Here is a 23,766-nt window from a genome sequence, read left to right as displayed (position 1 = left end):
TTGTGAGGACTGAGTGATACCATGTTTTCGTTATCGTCCTATAAGGCTGAGGGCAGAGGGAGAAGGTACTGCTATGTCCACACTCTGAGTACAGTGTCTAGAAATCTGCAGACTCCAGACACTGAGGGCAACACTGAAAACGAAACCAGGAGCTCTGTCACAGAAGTTGTCTGGTGGACATCTTTTGTTCAGTTTTAAAATCTGTTTTATTCTTGTGATGAAGCATATGCTCTTCTTCATTGAATAAATTAAAAATTGAAAACAAACCTACTAGAGTAACTCTAGGAATTTTACAAGCTTCAACTTCAGGGGATTCCTGCGTAATCTAAAGGGGAAATGACTTTGCCTCCAAAGGCTGACACAGGCAGTGTTTGGTAACTTTCTCACAGCAGACATGGAGTTTGGTATTCATCCCCTACTGCTCCTCTGTCTGTGAAAAAAAAAACAAAAATTGGGTTGGGTGAAGGGCAAAGAGACATTTGCCAAATTCTAATTTATCTGTTTTACCAATATAATTGGGACATAGGCACCAAAGTAAAATGCTGGGTCAGACACAGAATTAAAAAGAAGCTCAAGATTTTGGTCACATTGTCTGAGCAAGGTCAGGCTTCCTTTCATTAAGTAGACCCTGAAATCATAACATAATTGCATTGGGTTCTTTCCGAGGGAAAGGATAATGTAATATTTAGGGATACATGGAATGTAAAGCAGTTGTAACACATACGGAAAGAGAGATGCTCAAAATAGGCTAAAATAACTAAAAATTTAACACCATCAGGGCAAATGAAAAGAGAATCAAAAAGTTTGGTTATAATGAAATAAATCTGAAAGCAAAGTATGCAATCAGATGTTAATGAGTTATAAAGACTTTAGAAAGTATGTTGTCAAAACAAAAAATAAAATTACATTCTACAGCTATGTGAGCATGCAAATACAAGCATGTCTCATTTATACATTTTTGATGACATCAAGTCAGCAGGTCTTTAAGCAACTTCTGACAGTTTCTGCCAGGCAATAAATGTTAAATTGCAGTGCACTGGCTCAGGATTGTCCATTGCTACAGTTATCCAACCCTCCCCAATTATACAGAAATCTGGAAAAAACAGTGGGTGAGGCACGGTGGCCATCCAGAAACACAGAAGTACAATAGGCCCAGGGCAGCAAACACTGGGACAGCAAAGCATCAGGCAGGAAAACGTTACCACCACACCCTCTCTCCTCTCCAAGAGCTAAGAAAACCTGAAAAATCAAATTAGCAACAAATGATGAGCTCTTAAATAAGTAGTGTCTCTCTTGGGTCACTAAACATATGGCAGCTTCAAAGAAAAGGAAGTAGATGGTCAAAATGGCAGGATGCCATAATTCATGGCCTTGCCAAAGAGGAAAACAAGATATTTCTTACAAAATTAATCACTGAAAAACTGTGACAGAATAAATGATGTCATAGTTAGAATCAAAAAAAGAAAATTGAATTCTGCAAAGCTTCACAAAATTGGACTCAGGAAAAAAAAAAAAATCAGCCTTAATTCTTCAAAGCCCTGGATTACAGAATATTTTAAATGTTGTTTCAGTGAAAGTTCAAAAACTCACTCACGAGAAGTTTAGAAAGATGGCCATTACATTTTGCAAGTTGAATTTATTGTAATCAATAGGATGACATGTTAGCAAATTCTTAAAGGCAAACAGAGAAATTCTGGAGAGTGTATCATCTACTTACTCAGGCCTGTACTTACAAGACTACAAAGGAAAACATTGACATTTAAGCATTTTAGACCAGGAAGCGAAATTATCAACAGTTCTTAGAAAAAAATTCAAAACATTGTTTGAAGTAAACAAATATAATCCAATTCAACTGCCATAGCTGCACTTTTCTCTCATTTGATGTACTATGCTAAGTCCCTCTTAGTCTCCCTTCAACAATAAAGGATTTGGGTTTTAATAGAAAATACGTGATTCTCATAAGGCTGGTGACTACAGACCCTCCTATAGAGATAGATGGCCCACCTGACACAGCAAAAGTACAGACAGTGGATCATCATTTCTGGCATCAAATACAGAGCGTGTACTAAGAAATTTCAAAGATGAGTAACACCTCTCTTTCAGGGCGCTCAACATTGGCAAGAGGTGATTTTTAGCAGACTTCTGTTTCATGATCGTGCTAGGAGTCAAGTTCACAAAGAACATAAACCAACATAAGGGGTAAAATTCCAGAAAAAAAAGATTCCAATCCTGGCCCCAACCCCACGAGTCCGTGTGACTTAGGACAAGACGCAGATTCTCTCTAAAGCTCGGCATTTTCATCTGTGAAACGGAGATAATGCTGGGGCTGACCACACCACGTCCAGAGGTTAACAGGCATGTCCAGCCTTAGCTCGGTGCCCGGCCTGGAGTGAGGGCTTAAGAATAAAGAGGGAAGTAATCAACATCTGTCACTGCAGAGAAAGTGGCAACATACAGGGGAAAGAACATGTTAAACCCATGACAGCTACAGCTAATCTGTGACACAGCAAGCGGTCCAATAAATACACGCTGAATCTATACAGTAAAGAGCAAAGAAAGGACAAATCTTAAAAGAACTCATTTTTAAACCTCTCAGGGTCCATATAAAAGATAATATGATTAAAAGCATTAAGTTCTACTAATTCCAGTTAAGTTCTAATAATCATAATCATAGCGATCTATTCACAAATCCTAACCTAATGCTGAAGTTGTTAGCTGAGAATGCTACCCCCCCACCCAGGGACCCTTAAAAATGGGGGTGGGAGGAAGAGTTGCACAAAGCCACTGACACGTGGGAAACATTCTGCCATGAATGGTACGTAGAGTCCACATGACAAGCAGTCCCCTCACCCACACCCCGTCCCGTGGGCTCCCATAGGAATCACACACAGAGTACTTAGCTTAATCTTGAGGAGGGGGTGCATGAGACTGTGTGTGTGTGTGTGTGTGTGTGTGTACGCATGCACCAATGTTCTCAAAAGCCCAGAGTCCAAATGAAATGTAGAAGGACTAGTTGCCGAGAATGAGCTATAAAGCAGAACATCTGTGAGACACTTCCGGGTCGCAGGTGCCCACCCTGTCACACAGAATCAAGTTCCTGCTCCAAACCAATTAGCATGTCAAAAAAACTGTCCACTGCAACTCCGTCTGAAATCCAGTAAGTCTCCTTGGGATTTCCACCTCAGGATGTGTGACTGAGTATCATTTAGGGCGAACAGAAAATAAACAGAGACCTATGGAGAAGGAAGTCACACCAGCAAGGATTTCCAAAAACTGGCAAGGCTAAAAAGAGGAGAGAGAGGTCAAAAATAGTCGAGAATAAGAAAAAAATGAACAAAGTTGGATAGAATCATGGGGATTCACGACCGGAAGGGACTAGAGGAAATGGTGACAGTAGCCTCGGGACTGTCTGATTCATTCTGGACCAGGAAATCCTCGCAGGCTGCCTCACATATTGCAAGTGCTCAATAAAAGCCTTTTGAAGTGACGGATGGGTGGACAAAAACGAAACTGAGAGATCTGGTTCCGCTGTGTCATCCAGGAGGCAACTGAGAGGCAGAGACACTTCCGTGACTTGTAAAGACCATTCATTCATTCATCAAACCTCACACTGGGAAGTCTGTATACCTGGCATGTTTGCAACATGAGCAAACAACAAAACTGAAGTTAAACGGAGGCCGCCTACATCCTAACAGAGGCCTTTTACACTGCTGTGGAGACGCCTCCCAAAAGAACTGTCATCATTACTTAATAAAAGAGGAAAGAAATTAATTGCAAATTTCAAGCTTAGAAATTCATAGGCAAAAGTCGCTGAAGAGAAATAACCATACTAATAGTGATGCAAGGTTACAGCTTGGAAGAACAAAAACCATGGAGAGAAACTAAACATGCAAATTTGTATTTAACTGGGATCCTGGTATAATAATTAATAAGTGAATCAAAGATGAGTGATTAGAGAGGTGAAAGCTCAGCCCATGGAAAATCCTGACGAAACTTTTTTTTTTAATTTTGAAAAAGTTGTTTTCCTCCAAAAGTTCATTATATATGTACACACAGACACACACACACACAAGGTCAGATAATTAAGTTCGTGAAAGTGCCTAGAGAAAGTGCTATATTGCTGAATATCACTACGGTCACCTTCCAAGCACTCCCCTTGGAAACTATGCACCGATACCAGCACCTAGTCCGTCCTTCAAAGGGATTTTGGAACTCTTTTCTCTGGAATGGCCATCAGAGCTGAGCTGTTGTTGTATGACCCTTGATGTCCTGAATGTCATCAAAATGTCTTCTTTCCAATATTTCCTTTATCTTCAGGTAAAGAAAGAAGTCATTGGGGGCCAGATCAGGTGAGTAAGGACGGTGTTCCAACACAGTTATTTGCTTACTGGCTAAAAACTCCCTCACAGACAGTGCCCTGTGAGCTGGTGCATTGTCGTGATGCAAGAGCCATGAATTGTTGGTGAAAAGTTCAGGTCTTCTAACTTTTTCATGCAGCCTTTTCAGCACTTCCAGATAGTAAACTTGCTTAACTGTTTGTCCAGTTGGTACAAATTCATAATTAATAATCCCTCTTATATCAAAAAAAGGTAGCAACATCGTTACAACAAGTTTGCGAACTTAATTGTCACACTTCGTATGTCACATATAATCCAAGTTCCTCCACACACAGACCCTGTAACACTCTTCTGGTTCCAAGGCAAACAGCCTGGTCCTCGGTTATTTAGCACCTTGTCACCATCTGGCCCAAAGAGAGCTAAGTCGTCCACTATACAGGTCTCAGCCACAGCTCGGAGGAAGGAAGTAACATTGGTGAGCCTACAGAATGTGGTCTTTTCCACTCCTTGAGGCTCTACATCACATCTTCGAATCATGTCAGGTCAAGGGCAGGTTCCATAGTTCAGCTTCATTTGCTCAAGCCCTTACTAACTCACTTCCACAGTTGATCCATCAACATATTGCTCCTTGAACTTGGGGAAACTCCTTTAAGAGTCAGAGTGACTCCTTTAAGAACCGGCTGAAAAACTGGATCTTTTGCTGGAAAAAATGTACAAACCCACGGGATCTGAAATTCATATACAGTTTCCCAGTCTATCCATGAACCCTAATTCTTTTCCCAGAGACAGCTGGTAACAGCCATATGAAAAGCACGTTTGCATTTGTTATAAATATGTTCGTCGGGACTTTCCATTGGACTCTCAAAAAATTGCCTTTAAGAACTTGACCCTGGGTGACCGCTTGGCTCAGTGGTTAGAGTGCAGTGCTCATAACACCAAGGTCTCCAGTTTGAGTCCCACATGGGCCAGTAAGCTGCGCCCTCCACAATCAGATTGAAAAACAACGATTTGACATCCTGGAAAAAACATACCGTTCCCTAATATTCCCCAATAAAAAAATTTTAAAAAAAGAACTTGACCCCACTCCACATCCTTGAAAACTTTGTGCTATAAGTTTGCTTTCGAGGAAGGCAGATGATGCTTCAACTGTCTTTTTTGTTTTGGCTGCTAGGAAGCTCATTATCACATCATATTCTCAACCAAAATAATTAACACTTGTCAGTAGCACTTCCTTCTGTCCCAACTTTTAAATTTTACTTTTATTTGTTAATTTTGTTGTTTATGTCTTTTTTGAAATATATTTTTCCAGTTCTCCATTTAATCTCCCCACCAGAAAAAGAAAAAAAAAAGATTTTATTCTTCTAATTTTTCTCAAAAGTTTCTTCTAAATATATCTGATAAATGTGGAGAGGGAATTATTACCTAGATATTCAGAACTTGTAAAGCACGGGATCTCTGAACTGAAACCCTTTGCTTAGTAAGTGAGGTCACTCTTTCAGAGGTGACTCTAAAAGAAGGTTCACCCATGGAATTCAGAGTTAAAGATACTGATTGCTCACTAAAGGACATCATACTTCCTTTTATCAGCTAGTTCAAGCTCAAAACCTATGAGGAAGTCCAAAAATCCGAGCAGGGTGTATCCCTGTGGACATGTGGCCTTTCCAATCTAAAGCGAAAGGTAGGGACTAACCCTAAGCCATAATTTGAAACCTGACTCCGGTCTAACTTCATCAGCCCTGAATAGCCCCCATCTGACTTCCACTTTCTCCTCACTCACTGAAGACTAGTGAGTTTAAACTGGACACAGCCTGCTGGTCACTCCCAGAAAAAACAAACTCCTACCATTTGATATTCGCACTGAGAACCCCTTTGCATATTTTGAGGATCTTCTACATGGGTTCCCAATAGCTCCCTGGGCCACAGACCCAGCAGGGTTTTTGAGCTACATGTGCAGTATTTTTCCACTCAGGCAGCTGGCAGAAAGGGGAAAATTCATTAACATACTAATGATGTCCTATTTAAAATTCTAGCCCTGATTATTCTGTGATTAAGTCTCTCCCCTTGACGTCTGCTTCCTTTATCTGAGTTACAGTGCAAAATTGACAATATTAATAAAATACAATACGGATTACCAAAAAGGGATGGAAAACGTTATGTAAACCTCAGGGCTGCCTTTTTGCTGAAAAGCAGATGTAACAAACTATAAAAGAGTTACTGACGTTTTTTCATCCCACCCTCCCTTAAAAAAACCATCGAAATCCACAATAATTAAAAGTTTATCATTAATCTCCCTAAGTGCTGAGAGGCTGAGCGATAGATTTATCTCTTTATTCTATTTGACTGCACTTAAAATTGTTCAGGACCCAGCCGGGTTCTCCTGGAGTCTTAAGAACAGCAGACGGGTGGGGGTGGGGGGGCGGCAAAGCAGCAGCTCCCCACATCCTCATAAGAGAGCACGTGTCACTGTGACAGAAGTCATCAGAGTCTGTGACAATTTCTGCGTCCCTTTGCCTGAGAGGACGCTGGCATAGTTCAGTCCATTTTCATTACTTTGCTCCGTCTGCTGACACCCCAATCTGAACATCCGCCTCAGACACCTAGAGCATCTTCCCTGAAAGACAACCAAACTTATCACAGCTCTCATTAGATGGGGAATGAGTTTTTAAAAAGAAGATTCAAGATCTGGGTCTGTAATTGAAAATAAAGGAAGAAAGGACTCCTGTTTCATTTTAACATCCGGCCCCAGTCAACGACCGTGTTTCCCCAAAAGTAAGACCTAGCCGGACCATCATCTCTAATGCGTCTTTTGGAGATAAAATTAATATAAGACCTGGTATATTATATTGTATTGTATTATATTATATTATATTATATTATATTATATTATATTATATTATATTATATTAGGCCAGGTCTTATAGTAAAATAAGATTGGCTCTTATATTAATTCTTTTCTCCAAAAGACGCATTAGAGCTGATGGTCCAGCTAGGTCTTATTTTCGGGGAAACACAGGAACAAATGCTTATGGTATATTCACTGTTTTTAAAGACATCTGCTGGATACTGCAGTGACACAAATGAAACAAGGACGCTGCTTTGACCTCAGTGGACTTACAGTGTAACCAGAGACACAAGACCTCAGGGACCCGGCAAAGCAAGGTCATGTGTGATGAGTCATCCTGTCCACTTCCTGTCAGTAAGACTGCTTTCCTTGTATCGGAGTTAGTGCAAAACCCTGACTGTGAAGCTCGCTTTCTGCTATGGACCAGAACCTGTCCGGACGTGGACAGACATGTGAGTGGGTCGGCCATCCTGGGCCAAACGTCACATGCTGAGGGGCGCGGACAGATGGGCGCGGACAGACCTGCCAGAAGAGTCTGGGTCTTGACCATCCTGGAGTTGCTCATCCAGCCCTGACCTGCCTTTATCCCCAAAAGACGCATTCTGCAACCTCTGCTGGAAATCCAACCTGTTTTTTAAGATCACTATATATTGCTCCTTTCTTAAATAGTCTTATTTTTTAATGTTTTGTCTAAGATCAAAAAGAGTCAGCGCATGGTACTCGCATGCAAATGCATATTATTCTTTTGTATTTGCTCTACATTTAAACTTGAGCATGGAGCTCCCTCTGAATTTTTAACTCACAAACCCAACAAATGACAGCATATGGACTTTGACCTAGTTTTATTACTCCAGTAGAGAAAAGCTTGAACTTACTACAGAATTCATTATTTATGTATTTATGTGTCTCCCACACTCTTACCAACCCAAGATTATTAATTTGGTTCACCCACAGCCAAGTCATCTCAGATTGGTTAAAAATTAGCTTCAGGCTAAAGCATCGGGAAAGGGTAGCTGATCCAGCAAAATCCACGGGTGGAACACAAAGAGCGCGCTCCCAACATTAATGAGCCATCTGCAGTGTAGACCCATCCTCGGTAACAATCTCTCATTCCATTTGTTTATGTTTTATTCATCATTTTCAAAATACTTAGTGAAGGGACAATGACGAGGCTTAAAAACTACTGAACAGCTCTTTTCTTTAAAAGAGATAGTAATGGTTTTCAAGAGCTCAACTGCTCCAATGAAAATGCTGCTTTACTAAATTTGTCCAAATTTGTTCACATGTTCTTTATGCTTAGATATGGTAGAGTCCCCATTTGGGGCCAAAAATTGTGTGTTGATAAATGAGAAATTTCACAGTTTTTATTGTTTATACATTTTAGAAGTCTGCAGCAAAAATTCACTTAAAATATACAACGTGACTTAATAAACCACAGTTGTTACATCGTGCAGCAGTGTGCTGTCATTCCTCAGTATTACAGTCATATGTTAAGGTTCAAATGTACAGTATCTAGTTCACATTCGGCAAAAACAAGGCTTTGGGAAGCAGTGAATAAACAGGCGGCTCTGAGTTGCTGAGTCGACTTAGGGGTGTCCATTGCTAAGAAGACCCAAAAGCAAGTGAACACCCCATCTACAATTCAAAGAACTCTCTACACAATTTAGTAATACTTTAAAACAGAATTTATTCATAGTGAAATGAGATGCCTAATTTCTGCTAGCTGATTGCATATTTCTTTATTTGGTTTTAAGCACTAACCTTCATTTACTTTAATTTGTGGAGTGTTTTCAAATAGTCCTACTTCAATCGTAGCTACCTAATAAGCCCCAATTTTTTCTTATTTCTTTTTAAATAAGCATACTTTATAAATACAGTCCTAGTAAACAACACTTATGTAGGGACCATGATATGTTATGTATGATCTCTGCCCTTCAGCAACTTCTAGGTCCTAGGGGAAATGCAACAGCACACATGCACACACGTGTACACACGCACGTGCACACACGCACATATCTCGGGATCTTCATAAGTGACTTCAAATGAAGTCTGATCATTTAATTAGTCTATGATATGGATACTATTCTTCTCATTTTACTGGTAAAGAAACAGGTTCCAGCATCTTCGTATCTTAAATCTGAATTTGCTTCTTATGACTTCATTCTGCATATTAGAAACTGAATCATCATAAATTCTTTCCATTTTTTTTAAGAAATAAGTTTTCACTTTACCAATTGGGACTGAACTGGCGACTTCGGAGAGCAAACCTCAAGATGACCTCAGTTACTCTTCAAATGGGAAAAGAACATAAGAACTTTAACTACAAGATGGCCACGGGGATACAAAAGACAGTTTGGGGAATGTAATCAATAATGTTGTAAAGATTTTATAGAGTATCCGATGGACACTTGTCTCATTAGGGAGACCACCTCAGGGATGATTTAGATAACTGATCACTGCACTGTACACCTGAAGCTGAAGCTGAATAACAGTGAACGTCAACTTATATATGGTCACAAGAAATGGAGCACAGCATGAAGAATAGAGTCAGTGGAACTGTAACAGCTACACACAATGTCAGATGGGTAGTAGATTGGGGGAGGGAGGTTATCACTTTGTGAGGGGCATAAACGTCAATTACATTGTTTTGTACACCTGAAACTAATCATAAAAAATAAAATTAAATTAAATTTTAAAAAAAGAATACTTGAACTCCTCCTACACGCAGCTACTCTGGCTGAGGCAGCCCTGGTATCTTCCGTAGCATTCCTCCTGGGGAGAGGAGCTCTCAGAAAAGTTTGCGCAGAGAACGGCCACTTCCTGGTCTTTCCTCAGTTTTCTGAGTCAGCCTGCTTTCATCGCCGGAGCCAAGGACCGAAAGGAAGAGAATTGTCACAGAGAAAATTCTCAAGGCCTGTGCCAAGGGAGAGATTGCTCTAAATGATCACAGGCCATTAATTAGCAAGTCCAGGGAGAGGAGGAGGAAGAAGAGAGAAAAAGAAAAGATGTCACATGTGATCGCAAAACAAAAGCTGACAAGTAATTCTACCCCATTCGCCAAGGCTCCTGCCAAAAAGCTCCTGCAGGGAAAGGGCTGTGTGCTCCAGGTCGCCTTCACAGTGAGTTCACCCAGGACAGAACGTCCTGCCCAGTCACACTACACACTACACAAGTAGCGTAAATATTTCCGCAGGCCGCGTCGTGCCTTCTTACCATAGGCAGCTTTCCCGTGGTCCAGTTCCCTTCGCAGCCTGTTGTAATCTTCGTTAACACTTCTCAGCTTTTTGACATTCCTGGAACTCAGCGCCACCAGCTTGTTCAGGAGTCCCTCCAGCGCTTCCCGCTCGGATGTTAATGATCTGATCTCCTCTGTGAGCTCCTTGGCCGTACAGAAATGGTTTCCTGCAGCACATTGTGGGAGAGAGGAGGGGAAAGAAGCTTTGGCAACAGCTAAAGTGCATGGACACTGTGGGTCAAGTGGGCTGAACTTTGCGGCTATATCAACCTGTGTTCACAGTCATCTGCGGAGGGAGCAGGAAAAACAGTGACTATCCTTAAGCTGGAAAAAACACGTCTCTTTATCACCTTACTCCTGGGTCTGTCTGTTTTAAGGGTTCCATTGGCCAATTCATGTCTTTGTGAAACCTGATGACACAAAAATGTCCCAGTGAAACCCTCGGAAGCCACATGGTATCAGCGCATTCAAATATCTAGATGTCACAGACGTAAAATATTGCTGCAGGGTGAAAAGGAGCTGGGCCTGGGAGTCAGACTAGACCTAAATTCAAATTCTAGTCCCCCCCATTCCTCAAACCACATAACCTTGAGCAAAGAAAATTGTCGTACATAATTTCAGGGACAACCTCTTAGAAAATATGATGGCGCTAAGACCTGTCACAAGTGCTGCAAGAATAAACATGAAAGTCTATAAGCACTGAGCAAAATGTATATCACACTACATTTAACAAAGTCGCAGGATACAAAATCAACACACAAAAATCAAGTGTAGGGCCGGCCCGGTGGCTCAGGTGGTTGGAGCTCCATGCTCCTAACTCCAAAGGCTGCTGGTTCGATTCCCACATGGGCCAGTGGGCTCTCAACCACAAGGTTGCCAGTTCAACTCCTCGAGTCCCACAAGGGATGGTGGGCAGCGCCCCCTGCAACTAAGATTGAACACGGCACCTTGAGCTGAGCTGCCGCTGAGCTCCGGATGGCTCAGTTGGTTGGAGCACATCCTCTCAACCACAAGGTTGCTGGTTCGACTCCCACAAGGGATGATGGGCTGCATCCCCTGCAACTAGCAACGGCAACTGAACCTGGAGCTGAGCTGCACCCTCCACAACTAACACTGAAAGGACAACTTGAAGCTGAACGGCACCCTCCACAACTAAGATTGAAAGGACAACTTGACTTGGAAAAAAAGTCCTGGAAATACACACTGTACCCCAGTAAAGTCCTGTTCCCCTTCCCCAATAAAACCTTTAAAAAAAAATTTTAAAAAAAGCAATTTATTGAGTTGTGCAACCATCACAACAATCTAATTTTTAAAAAATCAAGTGTATTCTCATATCAGCTGCAAACGAGTGGAAGAGGAATTTTTTTTAAGTAAGATATTTTAAAACTCAAAACATTTCGGGATAAATTGAAAGAAGCACGTGTAAGACACAAAAAACCATTTTTAAAACTTCAGAGAGAAATTAAAGAAGACTTAAATAATTACAAAGATATACTACATATTCATACATTGGGAAACCACATGTGGTTATGATTTCCATTTTCTCAAATTGATCTACTGATTTGATCCAATTCCAGTCAAAATCTCATGTGGGTCATTTGTAGAAATTGACAAGCTTATTCTAAAATGTAAAAGAAAATGCACAGTGCTATATAAACCAGAACAATCCTTGAAAAGTTGAACAAAGCTAGAGGACACGCATTATTTGATTTCAAACTAACACTGAAGCTACAGTAAGTCACAACAGGATGGCACACAGACAGACAGAAAGATCCATGGAATGGAACAGACAGACCAGAAGTAGATCACACTCACACAGCCAACTGATTTTCAACAAAGGGCCAAAGCAAGTCAATGAGGAAAAGAGTATTTTCAACAAATGCCACTGGAACAATGAGCTACTTGAATGTGGAAAACACTAACCTTAATCCACACCTCAAACCATACCCCAGATTTCTTTTTTTTATTTTAAATTTTATTTTATTAAATTTATTGGGGTGACAATTGTTAGTAAAATTACATAGATTTCAGGTGTACAATTCTGTATTACATCATCTATAAATCCCATTGTGTGTTCATCACCCAGAGTCAGTTCTCCTTCCATCACCATATATTCGATCCCCCTTACCCTCATCTCCCACCCCTCACCCCCCACCCCCCTTACCCTCTGCCAACCACTAAACTATTATCTGTGTCTATGAGTTTCTGTTTCTCATTTGTTTGTCTTGTTCTTTTGTTGTTTTTGGTTTATATACCACATATCAGTGAAATCACATGGTTCTCTGCTTTTTCTGTCTGACTTATTTCGCTCAGCATTACTCTCTCAAGATCCATCCATGTTGTCACAAATGTTCCTATATCATCTTTTCTTACTGCCGAATAGTATTCCATTGTGTATATATACCACAACTTCTTTATCCATTCATCTATCGAAGGACATTTTGGTTGTTTCCATGTCTTGGCCACTGTAAACAAAGCTGCAATGAACATTGGAGCACACGTGTCTTTATCTCTAAATGTTTTCAGATTTTTGGGTAGATACCCAGGAGAGGGATTGCTGGGTCATATGGCAATTCTATTCGTAATTTTTGAGGAACCTCCACACTGCCTTCCATAACGGCTGCACCAGTCTGCATTCCCACCAACAGTGTATGAGGGTTTCTTTTCTCCACAGCCTCTCCAACATTTGTTACTATTTGTCTTGTTGATGATTGCCATTCTGACTGGGGTGAGGTGATATCTCATTGTGGTTTTGATTTGCATTTCTCTGATGATTAGTGATGTTGAGCATTTTTTCATATGTCTATTTGCCATTTGTATGTCCTCTTTGGAGAAATGTCTCTTCAAGTCCTCTGCCCATTTTTCAATTGGGTTGTTTGTTTTTTCATTGTTGAGTTGCATGAGTTCCTTGAATATTCTGGATACTAGCCCCTTATCGGAGGCACTGTTTGCAAAAATCTTCTCCCATTCAGTTGGTGGCCTCTTTATTTTGTCAATGGTTTCTTTTGCTGTGCAGAAGCTTTTAAGTTTCATATAGTCCCATTCGTTTATTTTAGCTTTTACTTCCATTGCCTTTGGAGTCAAGTTCATAAAATGCTCTTTGAACCCAAGGTCCATAAGTTTAGTACCTATGTTTTCTTCTATGCAGTTTATTGTGTCAGGTCTTATGCTTAAGTCTTTGATCCATTTTGAATTAACTTTGGTACATGGTGACAAATAGCAGTCCAGTTTCATTCTTTTGCACGTGGCTATCCAATTCTCCCAGCACCATTTATTGAAGAGGCTGTCTTTGCTCCATTGTATGTTTTTAGCTTCTTTGTCAAAAATTATCTGTCCATATTTATGTGGCTTTATTTCTGGGTTCTCAATTCTATTCCATTGGTCTATGTGTCTGTTTTTCTGCCAATACCATGCTGTTTTGATTATTGTAGCCCTGTAGTACAAGCCAAAGTCAGGAAGTGTGATACCTCCATTATTGTTCTTTTTCCTTAAGATTGCTTTGGCTATTCGGGGTCTTTTGTGGTTCCAAACAAATCTGATGATTTTTGTTCTATTTCTTTAAAAAATGCTATTGGGATTTTGATGGGGATTGCATTGAATCTGTAAATTTTTTTTGGTAATACGGCCATTTTAACTATGTTGATTCTTCCAATCCATGAGCATGGAACGTCTTTCCATTTCTTTGCATCTTCTTCAATTTCTTTCAAAAATGTTTTATAGTTTTCAGCATATACGTCCTTCACATCCTTGGCTAAGTATATTCCTAGGTATTTTATTCTTTTTGTTGCAATTGCAAAAGGAAATGTTTTTTTATTTCTTTTTCTGAGATTTCATTGTTAATATATAGGAATGCAATGGACTTTTTTGCATTGATTTTGTAGCCAGCAACTTCCCTGTATTCGTTGATTGTTTCTAATAACTTTTTGGTGAAGTCTTTAGGGTTTTCTATATATAGCATCATGTCATCTGCAAAGAGTGATAATTTAACTTCTTCATTCCCAATTTGGATGCCTTTATTTCTTTCTCTTGCCTGATTGCTCTGGCAAGGACTTCCAACACTATGTTGAAAAGCAGAGGTGATAGGGGACAGCCCTGTCGTGTTCCTGAACGTAGAGCAAAGGGCTTCAGTTTTTCTCCATTAATTATGAGATTAGCAGAGGGCTTGTCATATATGGCCTTTATTATGTTAAGGTATTTTCCTTCTATACCCATTTTATTAAGTGTTTTAATCATAAATGGATGTTGTATCTTGTCAAATGCTTTTTCTGCATCAATTGATATAATCATATGATTTTTGTCCTTTATTTTGTTTATGTGATGTATCACATTGATGGATTTGCGTATGTTGAACCATCCTTGTGCCCCGGGGATGAACCCCACTTGGTCATGATGAATAATCTTTTTAATGCATTGTTGCATTCGATTTGCTAGAATTTTATTTAGGATTTTTGCATCGGTATTCATTAGAGATATTGGTCTGTAGTTTTCTTTTTTTGTGCTGTCCTTAGCAGGTTTTGGTATCAGGGTAATGTTGGCCTCATAAAATGAGTTAGGGAGTACAGTCTCTTCTTCAATTTTTTGGAAGAGTTTGTGCAGAATTGGTATTAGATCCTCTTTGAAGGTTTGGCAGAATTCACTAGTGAAGCCATCTGGTCCCAGACTTTTGCATTTGGGAAGGTTTTGGATGACTGATTCAATTTTGTTACTGGTGATCGGTCTGTATTTTGGTGCTCCCTGATTGGGGGCATAAATATTGATGACTGTTATGTCTTCTTGTTGTACAGTCCCCTTCACCATTATAAAATGTCCATCTTTGTCTCTTGTTATCTTTTTCACCTTGAAGTCTGTTTCATCTGATATCATTATGGCTACACCTGATTTTCTCTGGGTACCATTTGCTTGGAGTGTCAATTTCCACCCTTTCACTTTGAGTCTATGCTTGTCCTTGTAGCTGAGATGTATCTCTTGGAGACAGCATATGGTTGGGTTTAGTTTTTTGATCCAATCTGCTACTCTGTGCCTTTTTATTGGTGAGTTCAGTCCATTTACATTTAGGGTGATTATTGATATGTGAGGATTTCCTGTCATTCTATCTTTAGTTTTCTGGTAAGGCTGTGTCTCCATTGTTTCTTTGCCTTTTGTTGTTGTCTATTATTTCTGTGTGGTGGTATTCTATGATGTTTCCCTCTGTTTCTTCTTTTATTTCAGTATATATTTCAGTTCTGGATTTATTTTGAGTGGTTACCCTTAAGTTTATGTAAAAGAAAGTTTGATATTTAGAGTATTCCATTTTCTTCAGCACGCTTACTTTCTCCATTCCCATATTCTGGTTCAGGCCTTTACTCTCCCCTTTTTGAGTTTTGGTTGCCACAAATTGTCCCTGTTGATGGTGGTCGAATAGCCTCCTTTAGTATTTCTTGTAGTGCAGGTCGTGTATTAGAAAATTCCCTCAGCTTCTGTATGTCTGGAAAGGTCTTTATTCCTCCTTCATATCTAAAGGATATCTTTGCTGGATATATTATTCTTGGCTCATGATTTCTCTCTTTCAATAGTTTGAATATTTGGTTCCACTCCCTCCTGGCTTGTAGAGTTTCTGCTGAAAAATCTGATGATAATCTAATGGGCTTTCCTTTGTAAGTTACCGTCTTCTTTTCCCTGGCTGCCTTGAGGATTCTTTCTTTGTCGTTGATTTTAGACAACTTCAACACAATGTGCCTTGGAGAAGGCCTGTTGGGATTGAGGTTACTAGGTGTTCTATTTGATTCTTGGATTCGAGGGTCCAGTTCTGTCCACAAATTTGGGAAGTTCTCATCGACAATTTGTTTGTGTATATTCTCTGTTCCCTTCTCTCTTTCTTCTCCTTCTGGTATGCCCATTATTCTTATATTGCTCTTTCTGATGGTGTCAGAAAGTTCTTGTAGAGTTCATTCATTTCTTTTAAGTCTCAAGTCTCTTTCTTCTTCCATCTGTGTCATTTCCGGGTTTCTATCTTCGATGTCGCCGATTCTTTCCTCCATCTGGTCAACTCTACTACCTAAGCTGGTTATTTCATTCTTAATTTCTTCTATTGAGTTCTTAATCTCCAGAAGTTCTATTTGGTTCTTTTTTAAAATTTCAATCTCTTTCGTAAAATGCTCATGCTGTTCTTTGATTGAGTTTCTGAGTTCATTTAACTGCCTATCTGTGTTTTCTTGTATATTGTTGAGGTTTTTCAGAACTGCAATCTTGAATTCTCTGTCATTTAAGTCACATATTTCTGTATCTTTAAGTGCCTTCTCTGGAGATTTTTCACTTTCTTTCTGAGCTATCTTGTTGCCTTGGTTATTCATGGCGATTACTGGTTTACTATTTCTCTTCCTAGACATCTACAGGAGTGACTTCTGCAACAGGTTGATAGGAAGATGTCTTTCTTTTGTTTTCCAGTAGTTGTTGGTAGAATGTTTTATTATTTCTCCAACTGCAATTTATTTTTCTTCTCCTACACGGTAGTGCTGTTTTCTCTGCACTATTCCTGCTTCTCACACAATGGGCGGATTCCCTGGGAGACGGGCTTCTCCTCTGTTAATAGTTCGTCTAGGTCACAGGGTGCAGTGTCCCGGTGGGTATGCAGAGAGCTTTTGATGTTCCAAAGGTCTTCCAGCTCCTGATTCAAAGCCCGTATGTTTCAGCAGTTCTGTTTACTCCTGCAGGGATCCGCCCAGATAGGTGGGGTCAGGGGCGGACCATACCCCAGATTTCATTAGAGATGGATCACAGACCTAAATATAGAAGCAAAAATCATAAAGATTCTAGAAGAAAATGTAGGAGAATATTTTTCTGACTTGGGAAAGGCAAAAACTTTAGATAGGACACAGAAAACACTAATTAAAAAAGAAAATATAGATAACTGGATTTCATCAAAATTAAAAACCTCTACTCCTCAAAAAATACCATTAAGAAAATGAATAGACAGGCCATAGACTGGGAGAAAATATTCACCATGCATATATCTGACAATATACGTGAATCCTACAACTCAGTAATTAAAACACCAATTGATCCTACTGGAAAACGGGCAATTGACATAACAGGCACTTTACCAAGTAAGATATGCAAATGGCCAATAAGCATATGACAAAGTGTTGGTGATCAGCAGTCACCAGAAAAATGCAAATTAAAGCCATACAGAGTCCACTACAAAACCACTCAGATGGCTTGAATTCACTAGACTGAAACTCGCTAGTTATAAAGACGAGGAGGGCCCAGAACGCTCAGACACAGTGGGGCATGTAAAATGGTGCAACCGCTTGAGAAAAATTCTGCCAGTTTCCCACCAAGTTAAACCTACACCTATCCTTTGATCCAACAATTCTAATTCCAGGCATTTACCCAAGAGAAATGAAAACATGTAATGAAAAAATGTACTCAAGTGGTCACTGTGGTTATACCAGGACAGCCAAAAACTGGAAACAACCTAAATGTCCCTTAAAAGGAGAATGCACGAACAGCGGGATCGCTATACAATGCACGGCTACTCAGCAAGAACAAGGCATAAATTACAGACATGCAGCGACAGGGAAGTATCTCAACAGCAACAACAAAAATACACGAAGCATACAGCCACGTGATTCCATTGATATTAAGTTCTCAAACAGGCAAAATGAATCCATGGGAAAAGATACCAGAACAGAGCTGTCTGGGGAAAGAGGATGATGATGGGGAAGGAGCACAGGGTGACATTTCTGGGGTGAAGAAAAATCCTGACAGGGCTGCTGATAACACAGGTGTCAAAATTCATAGAACTGGGCACTTAAGACCCGTGCATTTTATTGAATGTAAATCAAACCTAGATGAAAAAGGAAAAACACAATAGGGAGACTTTAAATATGAAAATTATACCATAAATTAGTAAATATATCACATTAATGGCTGCTCCACAAATAATAGCCTTATTAAAGAGCTCCACTGTGTTTCCTAGGAGTTTATTATAACCATAATCACAAAATAGCTACAAACTTTCTCTCCTTTAAACACATCACAACCCTGGGCAGGAGGGAATATTATCTATTCTAAGACGCCTTTTTTTTAACACGTCACCATCCCTGAAATGGGATGTGTCTTACAATCACTGTAGAGGAGGTAACAGGTGTTTATTATGTGATTGTTATTCTCCGAGACCTGGCTGACCATCTGCAAACCCCTGGTGTACAAACCACTCCAGGGCCATTAGAGTCCTGTGTGTTGCTTGAAAACCTGTTGATACGGATTTGTAAGATCAGGAAGGCACCAGCATTTATAATTTGAAGAACAGTGTTAGGGGCTTGGCAGAAAATCCTACAGAAAACAGTAGTTCATTTTTGGAGAAGAAAAAAAAAAAAAACTTGAATCACCAATAACTTCACTTTATAGAAGACAATTACCTGTGAAAAAACATGAGCCTCAACTACTGGGAGTTGAAATGTGCTTCAGAACTCACATTCTGAATATGAGACATTCTAGGAAAACTTTAACCCATTCATTTTCCTTTTTAAAAAGTGATATGGGATTTTTTTTCAAAAGACTAAATACATCTAAAAGAGCCATTTCAATAAGCATAAAATAATTCTAAGCCACAAAACGCATCGTATCATTGTTTGATTGCCAGCCATTTTTCTTTTCTAGTAGTATATAAAATAATGTGGTGCATTTTATATTCACTGAAATACATGTTATCTCCGCAATGGAGAAAACAGAAACGTAGAGAATTGAATGTATTGCTGAAGGTTACATAGTAATAAAATGCAGGGCAAGTTTCCAACTCAAACATAACTCCAGAATCCTCCTCTTAGTATTAAACTGTGCTGTTTACTTCTTTGTTATTACTTAAGAGGCAGATTTCAACCTGATATAAATATTGAAAATGTTACAAAGGTTTTCCCACTTTTAAGGTATTCCGGACACCTGGCAGACATCATTTCTGTCACAGACACCCACAGTTTCCATTCTGTGAATAGATAAATATCTTTTGAGACTCTACCGTGTTTCCTCAAAAATAAGACCTAACTGGAAAATAAGCCCTAGCATGATTTTCAGGAGGACATCCCCTGCACATAAGTCCTAATGCATCTTTTGGAGCAAAAATTAATATAAGACCCGGTCTTATTTTCAGGGAAACATGGCACTTATTGTCCATCACTATAGTGGGAAAATACAGACAAGAACAAGACACAGCCCCACTCTCCGGGTGATCCATCAAATAAAGGTGATAAGATGTGTCGTAAAAAATAGGCAAACATACTAAGAGAGCTTAGAGGAGAGAGATTCTTCCAGAAGGGGAGACAGAGGTGGGTTCCATGAGGACAGGTTTACAGCAGAGAAATGGGAAAGCTGGTTAGAGAGCAAAGGGCTGTGTCTTCAGCGGGTGGTAGGAAGCACGTAACTGACAATGGAGTTGGATCCAAATGGCAGAGGGCCCCAAATGCCAAGCTAGCGGGTTTGGATCCATTTAGGGAAAGCAAAGTCCTGACAAGAACAGCAGCCTGAACTTCCCCAAGCTTTGAGCTGAAAATAGAAACACAACTGAACCATTTCCTGGATCTGTGATTTCTATCCTGAACAGTGAGCAAGGTAAGGCTGCCTTGGGTGGAGCCCCATGGACTGACACTGTCTATGGAATGACACGCTCGCTCGGGGCGCTGTGGGGGGCCAGTCCCGGAGGTGTGCCTGCCTCTGGGCAGAGCACCCATGAGTATCCGGTCCTGCCTTCAAATGTCCCTCCTCAGCCCGCCCTTAGGAAACCCCAGCCTTTCTGTTGGACCCTATTTTCAAGCAAGAGATTTAATAGGGAGTAGGATGGACACCCACTGTGCCCCGAGAGACACCAGGCAAAACCCAGCACAGTGTGCAACCTCCTCCTGAGAACAGTTCGGAGAGGAAAGGCCTCTAAGAACAAATCACAAAAGACCACACAGACAGAGCGAGCGCCTGTACAGAGGTTTGCTGGAAACACATCCTTAGACCATCGCGAGAGCTAGAGACCAGGGCCTTAATAAAACATGACAGAGATCATGATTAAGTCCTGGGTCCCCTTCTGGATCCGAAGGAATACGGCTTGGGAAAACGCATGGTGATAGACATGCAAGTGTTACAGAGGCAGAGTGAGTGTGAATTCCCAAAGAGATGCTTAATATCAAAACACAAGTCATGAGAAAATGCTCCCCTGCCCTCAGTGAATATTTCATAAGCATCTTGGCCTCCAATCCCAGCCCGTGAGGTTAATCTTGCTGACTGCTGAAACCGGTCCAGAGCTCTGTGATGAAAACTCAGAAAAGTGTAAACGCTGATCCCTGGATGGAATCCACCCTGAGACCCAGTGACCCCCATCTCGGTAACTCTAACGGGCCTCTCCTAAGGCCACAGGAGGGGTTTGTGGAGGTGACTGTCCCGCCTTCACCACCAAGCTGCACAGATGCCCGCTGGCTCCTCTGTGAGGGACGTGCGCACTTGGGCGCCCACACAGTTTTGTTCTTTTTTTGTTTTGTTTTGTTTTGTTTTTTAAGATTTTATTGGGGAAGGGGAACAGGACTTTATTGGGGAACAGTGTATACTTCCAGGACTTCTTTTTTCCAAGTCAAGTTGTTGTCCTTTCTGTCTTAGTTGTGGAGGGCGCAGCTCAGCTCCAGGTCCAGTTGCCGTTTTCTTGTTGCAGGGGGCACAGTCCACCATCCCTTTGTGGGAGTCAAACCGGCAACCTTGTTGTTGAGAGGACATATTCCAACCAACTGAGCCATCCGGGAGCTCAGCAGCAGCTCAGCTCAAGGTGCTGTGTTCAATTTTAGTTGCAGGGGGCACAGCCCACCATCCCTTGCGGGTGTTGAGGAATTGAACTGGCAACCTTGTGGTTGAGAGCCCACTGGCCCATGTGGGAGTCGAACCGGCAGCCTTCAGAGTTAGGAGCACGGAGCTCTAACCACCTGAGCCACTGGGCCGGCCCCCACACAGTTTTTTTTTAAAGCACCTGTGAAAACATCTTATTCTACAGTAACAATTAAAAACCCTTAGGTGCATGCCAAAGCTGATCTTACCCACTCTGTTCTAACTTTATCCTCTGCATCTCAGGATTTAAATATTTACCCTCTACTTCATAGTATCTGAGGGTCAGTTATTGAGGCTATTATTCGAGAGTCTATGACTTGCCTCATTTAGTGTTCCCAACAATCCAGGAAGAGGGTCTCATAATGACTGTCCCTGGTTTCTAGTTGAGGAGACTGAGAACCAGAAAGTGACCTTCCTGAGGTCCCAAGGTCCCAAAATTTTGGAGTTCTGAGACCCCATGTGAGATTACTAAACTTGAACTTGGCTCTTCCAATGTCGTTAGGTGCATATTCCACACAAGGTACCACAGTAAGTGACTTGGCCAGGTGGCCACAGGTCATCCATAAACAGAGGAAGCACAAAGGGGGTTCGGGACGAATGCTGCACTTAGATGGGCGGTTTCACCTGGTCAGTCCCCAGGCGTCACTATGCCTTTCACCTGGGGGGATGCCACGTATGCACACACGGTCCTTACCTGAACTCATAGCCAGCCCGTTTGTAATGATCCTCCTAAAATTATCCACCTTTACCTACCCAAATTTGAGCTGCATTTCTTTATATGAATAAATAAAGGCAGTGCTGAAAATCATCAAACACCAAAAATAGTAAGAGTCCTGCACTTTTTTCTGGCAGGACACCAGATCTTTTGAGGGGCTCCTAGCTCAAGTCCATGTGGTTAAGGCAAGAAGGAACCTTGGGCCATTAGTGCCTCCCCTCTGGGCTACCTGCTGGGAGCTTGGGGAGCTGAACAAAGGGAACAAACAAACACCACCCCCTGCCCAACATCGCCCCACTCCCCACCTTTCCATGGAACCTTCTTCAACTGAAATTTGTCATTTTCTATTCAGTTTTGTTTCCTTCTCCCAGTTACTATGATTTCCTGTGACAGCAAAAAGCACTTTCTATGAGCAGAAAGAGCCCCATGGCTGGTTTTGCACATAAACATTTTAGAGGGCCACTTATTTCATAGAGAAGATAAGGGGAAAATAATGCTGGAAAACAGAATTTACATAAAACATAGACTGCTTGAAACAATGTGGTGCCTGGTCAGAGATGACATATACAAACGGACAACAGCCAGATCATATATAGAAACAGAACCCTGATCCACTGCAGCTACCTGCCCAGGAAGCCAGTCACGTCTCTACAGTAACCAGCCCAGGAAGCCAGCCGGCTATAAGGCAGACTTGTAGGAAATCAGACTGCTGTCTCCAGTGACAATCCAGGGAGCTAAACATCACTTCTGTAACAATCATCCCAAAATGAGCAGGACTTGATTAATAACTGACAGCTTCCTTAATTTCTGTTCCTGCTTCCAACTTAGGACCAACCAGAGAAACCAAACACACGCCCCTAACCAATCACATGGGAGGCACCTGTCAGCCGCCTCCGGCTTCCCCAGGCCAACAGCCCCAATCAGAGCACACCGAGAACCTTCACACCAGGAAGCTTCCCCTCTCCTCTGCGTGTCTCTGAGTCTCTGCCAAAACACAAGTGATGGAGCCTGACTCCCTTGCTACCAGGGGCTCTGAATAATAACAGCCTTTGCTTTTCTCATTTGGTGGGTCTTCCTGTATCTCCACACTGGATATATAACATCTTTGAAAAATCTTTACTAGGTCTGTCATCTCCTCCAGCTACTAACCTTAATCGCAGTCTTTTGTAGAGAGAGTAAAACATTTTGTGCTTATCTAAAAAATCTAGTTTACTTCTAGAGTGTTCTTATTTCCCCAAAAATCATAAGCTAAGAATGATTTCAGATTCCCATTTAGACAGATATGTCTGCAACAAATATATTTTAAGTGTAGATAAATTTTATTCTCTATAAAGAAAAAGTCAAATCGGATAGAACCATCTTTTAAAAAAAAAAAAAATTCTCTTGGAGTGCCAGAGACCTCTTGATATGTTATTTAAGAATATATGATTCTCTGAACTGTTTGTTTCCTGGGAACTGGTAACAGGAGGCAGGTGGGAAAGAAAATATACCAGAAACTGAGGGGCAACCCAAAGGAGGTGTGGAAATGACAGATTCTGGGGATCAGCAATCAACAAATAAGGGTCCCTTTTTTAAAAAAAAGAAAGAAAGATCAATTATTCTTATTCACTGAAAGCACAAAATGTTTCACTCTCTCTACAAAGACGGTGGTTTAGGTCAGTGGCTGGAGGAGAGTGCCAGACATTAGACAAAGACCGAGAAAAGCATAGCATGGGGACTCAACAGATGGACCAGATCAATAACAGCATGATTCACGTGGGGTAAGGCTGGAGCCAGAAACGCCGGCACCATGTCTGCGTCAGAG

General features: G+C 40.9%; 1 protein-coding gene across 6 annotated transcripts in view; it reads right to left on the bottom strand.

Moving 5' to 3' along the window:
• Positions 1-23,766, bottom strand: part of DISC1 (DISC1 scaffold protein) — a 337,450-nt gene that overhangs the window by 180,223 nt on the left and 133,461 nt on the right. For 4 of the 6 annotated variants that reach the window (XR_012490698.1, XM_019712899.2, XM_074316477.1 and 1 more), the window contains exon 9: positions 10,393-10,581. Coding sequence is in view for 5 of the 6 variants with exons in the window: in XM_019712899.2 (XP_019568458.2) it covers positions 10,393-10,581 (189 nt within the window). In the remaining variant the exon portion in view is untranslated. Of the gene's footprint in view, positions 1-1,629; positions 2,397-10,392; positions 10,582-16,635; positions 17,173-23,766 lie in introns of those variants that run through there. The other 2 variants (XM_019712900.2, XM_074316480.1) reach the window with 2 other exon arrangements.

Source organism: Rhinolophus sinicus, linkage group LG12 (genome assembly GCF_036562045.2).
Source record: "Rhinolophus sinicus isolate RSC01 linkage group LG12, ASM3656204v1, whole genome shotgun sequence".
Lineage (NCBI taxonomy): Eukaryota > Metazoa > Chordata > Mammalia > Chiroptera > Rhinolophidae > Rhinolophus > Rhinolophus sinicus.
Note: the sequence above shows the minus strand (reverse complement) of the source record. Positions and strands in the feature narration are given on the sequence as shown.